Genomic DNA, 10,720 nt, shown 5'->3' on the forward strand with positions numbered 1-10,720 from the left:
AAAACCCTTGGAAACCACCCAAGAGCACAGAACGGAGTGCCGGGCACCCCATCACACTGAACTCTAATGACATCCATGCCTTTGTTCTGTGCACAAACCGTTTATTTGCTGGGCTCGCTTTGCAAAACTTCCTCCTAAAGATCAAGCGTGGTCCTTCTGAGTCTGGGACCACAGGACGTGAGACAGGGAGGGAGGACAGCCGGTGGCTGGTGCCGACACAGGCTCTCAGAGGCCAGCAGGTGTGGTGACCGCTGTCTTAAGGCTCCACGCCTCTCACGGGGCTGGGGGGCACGCACTCCTCCCTCAGCAAGCAGGTGCTGAAATGCGTCCCAAGAGTACAGTCCCTGCCCCAGCCTAGCCCAGGCAGACACAGGCACTTAGCAAGTGCAGCGCCCCAGGCTGCCTGGGGGCAGGCACAGGGAGCAGTATTGGAACTAACGCTTGAGGGTCACATGGGCCTTGACCAGTGAAGGTTCCAGAAGCAGTGGGAACAATCATGCAAACTCTGGATGCAAAGAAGGGCAGGACAGGTCCAGCAAGCAGTGAGCGGTTTATGAGGGCTGGGTGACCCCAGGGTGGCCATGAGCCAGTGGACCTGACAGAGCCCCAGCTCCGCCGGCTCCCCTTGTTGGGTTTTGACTTGGGCTGGAGGTGGGAGCCACTGAAGGAGATGAATGACTGGAGATGTGATTCCCAAAGGTCATCCCAGCATGCATCAGGGCCCTCCCTTGAAGTGAGAATGGCAGGTTGGGCACAGCCATGCAGGGAGAGGTGGGATCTGTCCCTCTTTAGGGGGCTGGCCAGGTACATGAGGGCAGGAGGTGAGGTGGCACAGGCTCCCGGCTTGCGGCACCCACGGGAGCACAGGAAGGGGTGGGCAAAGGCTGAGTCTGCAGAGAGAGCGGTGGGCTGGACTGCGCGGCCCCAGGAGCGCGGGGTTGGGGGGTGGCGGTGGTGGCGATGGGGACGAGCTGCGGCAGTGGCCCGGCACAGGGCTCACTGGATGCGACCCTCCACTCGCAGCAGCAGGTAGTCTCTGAGGAGCGGCGGCAGCGGGAGCCGGGAGGCAGCCTGGCGGCAGCGGCCCCCAAGCTGAGCCCGCACAGCCAGCCGGGCCAGGTGCTGCAGCCGCCGCGGCTGGTTCACCATGCGCAGGGCCGAGCTGTAGAAGGCTTCGTGCTCCTGGGCCAGGAGGGAAAGATGGTCAGCTGCCCGACACCCTCAACTCCGTCCTTCCACTGGGCAACCCTGGTAGGGGCCCTGGGCATGCAGTGTGTGTGTGTGGGGGGGGGGGTCTCAGCCACGTCTGTGCCCATCCCCACTCGGGAGGTGCTGGCACAGCGTGTGGGATACCACGGGGGGAAGCACCCTGGATTCCAGGTGTCTCCCTCTGCACATCCCCTTCCTCCTGGCCCCTGCTCTTCCCTCCACGAAGCAGGTCCTGGGGGGACAGGCCTGGCCCTCCTCTCCCCAGGACGAGCCCTGCCCCTGGGGTGGACGTACCTGCCAGAGCTCCGGGAGCACCGCCTCCACCCAGCTGTCACAGGACGGGACGCACGGGTAAGCGTTGAGCAGGACTTCCAGGGCCCGAGGGAAGTTGGCACAGTGTTTCAGCATCTAGGAGTGAAACGGGCGTCACAGGGCACCACGCCACTCCCAGTCAAGGCAGGCCCGGGTCCCCATCACATCCTGGTTTGGGGCTAAGGGCTGGCTGTCTCCTGCCTTTCCCTCACCCCACCCTGGAGTGTGCTCCAACCTCTGACCCCATTCTGCAGCTTTCCCCTGTTGGACGCCCCCCCCCCCCAGCCCTATCTCCCCATCCCCAGTCGCGGGTAGCCCTCCGGCCCCTAAAGGTGGGAGTGAGTCTCCCGGACCGCTGGCTTCCCCAGGGGCAGGGCCCGTCCAGTCGCAGACTGCCCCACCTGGTAGGAGCCGCCCTTCCCAGGCCCTCCGCGTGTACCTCGGGGCGCACAGGCTGGGCCCCGTAGTCCAGCAGCGCCGCGAAGAGGACCTCGGGTTCCCAGTTGGGCGCATCCTGGACGGCCTGCAGCGCGCAGTCCATGGGTGTGTGGCCCGCTCCGTTGGGGGCTCTCGCGCAGGCCCCGTGGCGCAGCAGCAGCTCTGCCAGGCCCCCGCAGCCGTTGGCACAGGCGTTGTGCAGGGGCGTGTGCTGCTTGCGCCCGGCCGCCCTGGGGTCCGCCCCGGCCTCCAGGAGGCGCCGTGCGGCGGCCTCGTGCTGCCTGCTGCTGCCCGGGCCCTCGGCGCTGGCGCACGCGGCGTTCAGCGCCGTCTCCCCCTGGCTGGTGCGCAGGCCCACGTCAGCGCCACGCTCCAGGTAAAGAGCCACGTGCTTCTCCAGGCCCCGCGCCGCGGCCACGTGCAGGGGTGTCATCTCGGTCTCCCGCGCCGCCAGGTTCACGGTGGCTCCTGCCTCCAGCAGCAGCTTGGCGCACCTAGGGACAAGACGCAGGGCACCAGGGCAAATCTTGAGGGCCCCAGACTTTGCCTGGGGAACCCCTTAGCCTGCTGCTCCCTCTGCTTTCTTCCCAGCTCTCGGCTTGGGGGCGCCAGCTGTCAGGTCACGGAAGCCCCACGACAGCAGAGCTGGCAGGCCCGTGGAAGCCACTGAGGGCACCTTCCATTTTCAGATGACAAACCTGCGCCAGTGGGAGCCCAGAACGTCTGTCAGTACTGATCCAGAGTCAGCACTCAGCTCACAGCCCCTCCCGGCCGCCTACCCGCTCCTCGTCCTCCGCCGGGCCAGGGGCCTCCCAACATTCTGATGGCACTGATTTTTCTGAAAATCCCCTCCAATGCACATTACCCAGTGTAGGAAATTTAGGAGTATGTATGAGCCCAACATAAATAGAAGCTCTGGTATTTTCTTCCTGTCCCCAAACTTCCAGACCAAGCCACGCTCACTCAGGCGGAGGGAGGCACCAGGGGGCCTCCCCGCTCCACGCTCCCCTGGAGCAAACCCACAGAACCAAACCAACAGAAAACTGCGAGCGCACGTGGTTTGCAGACTAAGTTCCTAGAAAAATTGTAGAGCAGAGCGCTGTTCCAGCAAATGCCCGTTACCTACTGCGGGCTGGGCCAAGCACAGAGAGCTAAATTAATAATGATGAGACGACACTAGCAGTCATTTATAATGAACAAGCCGGAACAGCAGGCCCGTGGGCCCCCGCGAGCCCCGGTAACCAGGCACCTTCCGCAGAGTGGCCAGAGCTCCGGCTCGCGGGTCTGCCAGGCGGCTCAGGATCGAGAAGCAGCGAGTCTTCCGCACACTGCTGAATTCACTTCCTTGCTTCTGGTCAGGGGCTCCTCCCTGCTTTTAAACATTGCACCTGGGGAACACTGGCGCGCGCGCTCAGCAGAGTTGCAGCCGTGGCCATTGTCACCTTACCGGAAAGGACGAGGTTGGTGGAAAGTGCACCACGTGCCCACCTGAACCCAAGCCGGGGCTGGCACCAACCCCGAGCTAGGCCTGGTGGGGAGAGGGCCCCAGCGCGTCTTCCAGGAGCCCCCCCAGCCTTACCTGCCGGCTGCACCTGTCGACCTGATCGAGTGCAAATCACCCAGGGGCCCCGGAAACCACAGCAGAGGAAGGGCGGGCAGAGGGGCTCCTCGCACCGAGGTCGGAAACGCCGCCAGGTCTTTTCCTGACGCCCACCTTCCATCACCCAGCACGGCTACAGAGGGTTCACGGGACTCACGGACCACACCCGGAATGGGGCTCCCCCACAAATCACCAGGCTCTGGCTGCCAGGATTAGCAGCGTTGACCTTGGGAAAGTCACTAAACCATTCTGAGCCTCATTTGTCTTGTCTTGTCTGTAGAACGAGGCCTGTGTCCGCGTGTGTGCGGTGCTTTGGCTGCATGAGCTGGACACACACACACACACACACACACACGTGCACGTTCCCCAAACCATCCCAGCCCCTGAGCACCTACTGTAAGGACTCGGGGGCCGTGCAGAGGTGCAGCGGGGCTGTGCCCTCCTCGGACAGCACGTTGGCCTTGGCGCCGAAGTTCAGCAGGAGCCGCACACAGTCGAGCTGGGCTCGGGCACAGGCCTCATGCAAAGCAGCCCGGCCGCCCACCCGGGCGTCCAGCTCAGCCCCCTGCAGGATCAGGTGGCGGGCGCAGTCCGTGTAACCTCGGGCCGCAGCGATGGTGAGGGGTGCCGTCTGCTTGGTCTTGGGGGCTAGCACCCAGAATCCTGAGGAGAGCAAGTCGCGTTGGGGAGGGGGTGAGCCTGGGCAGCAGGGTGGGCAGCGGCGATGCTGGCCTGCAGTTGACACTGGGCTCCCCTCTCGGCTGGGCTGTGGCCGTGGAAAGGGCCTCACTCAAGCCCTGAGTCGGGAGTATGAATGGAACAGCCTTCTAGAACAGTCTGTCAATCTGTGACCAAACAGCGTGTGCCACAGAAAACCACAAGGGCCACCCATGAGGGGGTGAGGGGTCTGCTCGGGGAGTCGGAGTCGGTGGTGTTTTTGCTCAGCGCTGGCTCTGGGTGTGGGGGGGTGGTTATGTACAGGTGCGCCTGCCGCGGGTCCTAGGCTTCTGGGGCAGAGAGGGCTGGGCGGGAGTACAGGGGAGGGTGGAGGAGGAGAATGGGGGGGGGGCGGCACGAGGAGAGGTTTGGTTATGTAACGGTGATGGAGTCCAGTGGTGGGGATGGTGAGGAGCTTGCTAGAAGGCCTAAGAGGAAAACCAGAATTGTTTATATGGCAGTGAAGTAAATCCATGGTTCTTCCAAATCTCGGGTAAAGCAGGCTTTGTTTTCTACCAGGATTGAAATCAAGGCCAAATTCCACTTTGGAGATGACACACGTGCTGCAGGACAAGCCCAGGAGGTCCTGGGAGAAGTCCCGGCCTTGATCTGCTGAGCCGGGCGGGAGTCTGCAGCCTGCTGTGGCTGTGGCTCGCTAGAGCATTTTATTTTTTTGATTTATGTATTTATTTGAAAGGCAGTGACAGAGGGAGAGGGGGAGACAGACAGAGGGAGAGAGAGATCTTTCATCCACTGCTTCCTTCCTGAAATAGCCACAAATGCCTGGGCTGGGCCAGGCCAAGCCAGGAGCCAAAACTCCATCCAGGTCTCCCATGGGGGTGGCAGGGACCCAAGGACTCGGCCATCCTCTTCCGAGTTAGCAGGAAGCTGGGTGGGAGGCACTGAGTTGCCGGGACATCGTCCAGGCATTCTGAAATGGGAAGCGGGCATCCCACGAGGCAGCTTCACCTGCTTTGCCACAACACCTGCCTCTCTCTTCCGTCTTCAGACTGCGGGCATCCCAGTTGAGCTATTTGGTGTACAAGGATGAACCCTCTAGTCAGAGCACACCCTAAGTCAGTCATCTGTACAGAACCACAAGTGCATAAAGATGTTCATCGCGTCGTTACTTAAAATAACTGTACCAGAAGGGGGTGGGGATTCTGCCTTCCACCGGTAAGCCACTGCTGTGACAGCAGCGTGCTGTATCTGAGAGCAGGTCCCAGTCCTGGCTGCTCTGCTCCCAGTCCAGCTCCCTGCTAATGCCCGAGGAAAGCTGCGGAAGATGGCCCAAGTGCTTGGACCCCTGCCATCCACGTGGGAGACACAGATGCAGTTCCAGGCTCCTGGCTTCAGCCTGGATCAGCTGTGGTAGCCATTTAGGGAGTGAACCAGCAGGCAGGCAATCTCTGTCTCCCTCTGTTACTCTGCATTTCAAATAAATACATTTTAAAAATAATAATAAAATTAAAAGTTAGAAGAGCAAAGACAAAAAAAGGAACCCAATTCTCCCGGGGACTAGTTATGTAAGTCACAGTGAGCGTTACAGAGTACCATCTATGTGCCTGTTTAAAATACTTTGTTATTGACATGGAAAGGTGATACATGAGAAAATCAGTTTATGAAACTGCATATGGGATATACTTTTATTCCATGAAAGAAAAATGTCCCTATATGTGGAGATATAATATAGGTAAAGAAGGGAAAAACAGCATTAAAATATATCTTCCTATAGAATCCATGTACACCATTGTTCCTTTAAAGCCTATGTTGAAAGAACGTGATTAGGAAGACAGCTGAGCACAGCGCAGCATGGGGGGGCAGTCTGGGGCCTGCACGGAGGGCCCGGGGCCTCCCCCACCCCGCTCCCCTCGCCCTCTCTCATGCCCCCACCGCGGTCCCCTACCCTGTTCGCTGGACCAGGCCAGCTGGTTGCTCGCAGTCTCCACGATCATGTTGGCGGCCTCCTCGTCGTGGAACAGGGCTTGCACCTGCTGCAGGTCGCCGGAGAACAGGACACTGTGGACGGCTGGGTCTCGGCAGGAGCGGCGAGGCCTGGTGAGTCGGGCCCGGGGACTTGAGGGGCGCCTGTGGCTGCGGCACCGCTGGGCAGCGGCCCGTCGCCGGTCCTCCCATTCCAGCCACTCGCGCTGCAGGCGGAGAGCGCGTAGCGTGGAGGGGGTGAAGGGGAAGCTCTCCCCTGCCATGGCGGGGGGCCCCGGGGTTGGGCAGAGGCACCCGGGCCTACCACCCTTGCTCTGAGAGCTGCCCTCCCCCCTCTCCTGTGAGTCCCAGAGAGGAGCAGCTGAAGCTATAAATAGGCCCTTTGCTGGCCTGGTAAACAGTTTGCCCAGAGTCATGATCTGGGTGCAGAGAAGGTGCTGGGCCAGCCCCTGCCCCCGCTGACATCCTTTGCCTGGTAAGCAGGCCCTCAGCAGAGGCCAGCCCTGGGCGTCACAGTTCCCATCCTCCCACTTCTCTGGAGGGAGCCCCTTGGGTCGGCAAGGTCCGAGGTGAGGGCCATGGCCTGGAGATGGGCAGGTTGGGGAGACCAGGCTCGCCCAGCCTCTGCATTGTTGGCTAAGGCCAGAAGCCCGCCTCGGCCCAGGCGGCGGGGAGGGGAGAGAGCTCAGCGTGGGAAGTTAGGGCAGTCAAGGCAGGGTTCCCGAGGCGCTGGGCAGCCCGTGGACGGGGGCAGCAGTGACAGCAGCAACCCTGCACACGCCCAGGGCTTACGGCGTTCAAGTTGCTTTCCTGCCCCTCTTCACTCGCCTTCCCACTCGTCCAGGGAAACAATGAATTTGGCTGGGACAGCAAAGGATAGGCTCAGGCTAACTCACAGCTGAACGCCTCTGAGATGAGTGGTCTTCTCTCTCTTACGGAAGGAACACTGGCTCACAGCCACACAAAGGACCAGGCTATGACCCCCCCCCCCATCCCTCACCCCCACTCTCCAGCCGACTCCACGGGTGGTGCACTTGGGCTTCAGCTGTGGCCACGCCAGGGCCAAGACACTTGTGAAAGGCTCCCGGGCTCTCCAGGCAGGACAGCATGGCCTCTGGGAACTGCCTTCAGTGATTCTTGATTTTTTGGGGGGTACCCAGCTCCTAAGGGGGCTCGCACGCCTGCCTGTCTGTGGAGGGCCAAGGGGTTCTCCTTGAAACTCTGACGCTCAGGCCACCAATCCATTCTCCCCTAGGAGGAAGCAGCTCTGCTCCCAGGAGCCTCTAGGGGGAGGAGTGAGGCCGTGAAACCGCAATGCTGGTGGGACTGCCACGCTGGGAAGCGGAGGGCCAGAGGGCGAAGCTCTCCTAACCTGAGCCGGCTCAGCATGCCGGCGGCTGCAGGCCTGGCCCACCTGGCTCCTCTCCTTGATCACAGCCCACGGCTCAGCTCCCACTTCTTCACCGCCTGGTCCTCGCACACAAACAGGCGCTGGCTTCTGTCTCACATCCTCGGCTATCTTAAATGCAGGCCTTCGGCGCCTTAGGCCCCGCTCAGCTCGGCCTCCTGCCTGGTGCTCCTGCCTCCGGCCACACCCGCCTCTTCCGTGCTCACCTAAACCAGTTAATTTCCTTGCTGAAAAACTGCTGCTGCTGGGACTGGCTCCCTGCTGGTGGGCCTGGGAAGGCAGCCCCTGCCACACATGTGGGAGACCAGGAGGGAGTCCAGGCTCCTGGCTTTACCCTGGCTGTTGCGGCCCTTTGTTTTTTATTTTATTTTTTTATTTTATTTTATTTTTTTTTTTTTTGACAGGCAGAGTGGACAGTGAGAGAGAGAGACAGAGAGAAAGGTCTTCCTTTGCCGTTGGTTCACCCTCCAATGGCTGCCGCGGCCGGCGCGCTGCGGCCGGCGCACCGCGCTGATCCGATGGCAGGAGCCAGGAGCCAGGTGCTTTTCCTGGTCTCCCATGGGGTGCAGGGCCCAAGCACCTGGGCCATCCTCCACTGCACTCCCTGGCCACAGCAGAGAGCTGGCCTGGAAGAGGGGCAACCGGGACAGAATCCGGCGCCCCGACCGGGACTAGAACCCGGTGTGCCGGCGCCGCAAGGCGGAGGATTAGCCTAGTGAGCCGCGGCGCCGGCTGTTGCGGCCCTTTGGAGAGTGAACCAGCAGGTGGAAGATCATTCTCTGTTTCTCCCTTTCTCTCTCTCATTCTGCCTTTCAAATAAAAAAAATACATCCTGATAAAAAGAAAAAGCAAAAACAACAAACTTCTGCTGCCTTGGGACCCTGCCCTCCCCAGCTGCGTAAGCTCCCCGTTCGGCGGCTCAGCCATGTCACCGAGCGTTCCCTTCCCTCCTCGTGGAATTCCCTCCGGCTCTGACTCATTCCTCTAAGTCCACCTCAAAGGTCGCCTGCCCAGGCGATGTCTCCATGGCAACCCCAGGTGCCCCACTCCTACAGGGCAGCCACTCCCCAGTGGGAGCCCCGGAAGGCATCGGGGCCTGTGCCGGTCCCGACGTGGTAGTTGGTTAGCAGCACCTGGCTCGTGCGGGCCGGCCTCCCGTGTGCAGTGCATGGAGCGAAGGCAGCAGCCTGAGCCTCTTCCGGTACCGCGCTCGCTGCCTGGCCAGGCTTCTCGGTGGCAGTCCAGGTGAGGGGCCCCAGCGGAGGCATGAGGTCATGCACAGCGAAGGCTTGGAGAGCCTCAGAGAAAGGTGCCTCTATAAACACAGCTGTGATTAACCCTGCTGGTGTTTTTATCGCCCGCCAACGGCCTGGCTGAGCACCCACAGCTGGGTTCCCAGGGCTGGGTGTCCAGCGAGGGCGGTGGGGGCCCCCTTCCTCCCTGAGGCACACGGTAGTCGTCACGGCCCAGCCTCCCTGCCAGAGGCCTGAAGGTGCTGACTACAACATCCCGCACACACCAGTTCAGTCTCCTGCCCCTAAAGGCGGCCTCTCCCTCCAACCTGCCCACGCGCCCACTGGGAGCTCACAAGGGTTACTGCAGGGGAAGGTGCCAGGCAACAAGATGGCCACAAGAAACCGGGACCTGGAGCAGCGAGGACGGGATGGGGCTGTGCGGCGGGGAGCAGGGCTCCGCATGTCCCATGGGGACAGCAGGCTGGGGCCTGAGGTGGCTCAGGCGCAGGGAGAGCAGGTGTAGATGGGCTCTGACCCAGACCTAAGCTACAGAGGCAGAGCTGAGGAGCGAGCAGCCGCGGGGAAGAGTGTGTGGTATGCTCAGGTAAGAAGAGCAAGTGGCAGATACCAGCATTGTGGTGTAGTAAGTTAATCCTCCGCCTGCAGTGCCGGCAACCCATAAGGGCGCTGGTTCGAGTCCTGGCTGCCCTGCTTCCGATCCAGCTCCCTGCTGTGGCCTGGGAAAGCAGCAGTGGATGGCCCGAGTGCTTTGGGCCCCTGCACCCACGTGGGAGACCTGGAAGCTCCTGGCTTCGGATCAGCCCAGGTCCGGCCGCTGCAGCCATTTGGGGAGTGAACCAGTGAGTGGAAGACTCTTTCTGTTCTCCCTCTATCTGTAACTCTGCCTCTCAAGTAAATAAATACATTTAAAAAAAAGAGAGAGAGAGCAAACGAGAGCGAAGGGGCAAGGGCACTGGGAATTGGCCTCTGCTCCCCTTGGCCGAGCAGCACAAAAGCCTTTGGGAAAAGGCTTCACCATCAGCGGCCAGCTCGACACAGAGTTCTCAAAGCACTTGCCTGCTGCAGCCCGACTATGGTCCAGCCATCAAAGCAGGAGGTCACTTCCCTGAAGGAGGAGAGAACTTCCACTTTGCTCATGGCCTTGTCTAAATAAGGTTGGACTTTGTGGACTCAAGAGGCTTCCACAGCCTCGGCTACTCGTGACAAGAGCCTCGGGTGATCACTGACATCATAAATAAGTGTCAATTGTTAAATCAACAACAGGAGTCACTGTGCACCTGCTCCCCATGTAGGACCTTTGTCCTTAATGTGTTGTACTATGAGAATTAACAGTAAAACTAGTCTTCGAACAGTACTTTATACTTTGTGTGTCTGTGTGGGTGCAAACTGTTGAAATCTTTACTTAGTACTACTGAGTTGATTTTCCGTATATAAAGATAATTAAAAATGAATCTTGGGGCTGGTGCTGTGGCACAGCAGGTTAACGCCCTGGCCTGAAGCGCCGGCATCCCATATGGGCACCGGTTCTAGACCTGGCTGCTCCTCTTCCGATCCAGCTCTCTGTTATGGCCTGGGAAAGCAGTAGAAGATGGCCCAAGTCCTTGGGCCCCTGCACCCGCATGGGAGACCCGGAAGAAGCTCTTGGCTCCTGGCTTCGGATCGGCGCAGCTCCGGCCGTTGCGGCCATCTGGGGAATGAACCATTGGATGGAAGACTTCTCTCTCTCTGCCTCTCCTCTCTCTGTGTAACTCTAACTTTCAAAAAAAAATAAATCTTTTTTTAAAAAATTAATCTTAATGAAGAATGGGATGGGAGAGGAAGTAGGAGATGGGATGG

General features: G+C 60.3%; 1 protein-coding gene across 1 annotated transcript; it reads right to left on the bottom strand.

Annotated features, from left to right (window-relative positions):
* Positions 1-80: 80 nt before the first annotated feature.
* Positions 81-6,900, bottom strand: ASB16 (ankyrin repeat and SOCS box containing 16). Its single transcript, XM_002719434.5, has 5 exons — positions 6,183-6,900; positions 3,955-4,222; positions 1,961-2,453; positions 1,504-1,617; positions 81-1,182 (listed from the first exon to the last, which is right to left on the bottom strand). The coding sequence occupies exons 1-5, from the start codon at positions 6,634-6,636 to the stop codon at positions 997-999; spliced, it is 1,515 nt and encodes a 504-aa protein (XP_002719480.4). The 5' UTR covers positions 6,637-6,900; the 3' UTR covers positions 81-996.
* Between the last annotated feature and the right edge of the window lie 3,820 nt (positions 6,901-10,720).

Source organism: Oryctolagus cuniculus, chromosome 17 (assembly GCF_964237555.1).
Source record: "Oryctolagus cuniculus chromosome 17, mOryCun1.1, whole genome shotgun sequence".
NCBI lineage: Eukaryota > Metazoa > Chordata > Mammalia > Lagomorpha > Leporidae > Oryctolagus > Oryctolagus cuniculus.

Bases quoted from the DNA above. Each gene is read 5' to 3' on its own strand.
- ASB16 (XM_002719434.5), bottom strand. From the start codon at position 6,636: ATGACTCTGGGCAAACTGTTTACCAGGCCAGCAAAGGGCCTATTTATA. The intron at 4,223-6,182 runs GTAGGGGACCGC...TGCTCTCCTCAG, and splicing joins GGCCTGGTCCAGCGAACAGG to GATTCTGGGTGCTAGCCCCC. The intron at 1,183-1,503 runs GTACGTCCACCC...CTCCTGGCCCAG, and splicing joins TGCTCCCGGAGCTCTGGCAG to GAGCACGAAGCCTTCTACAG.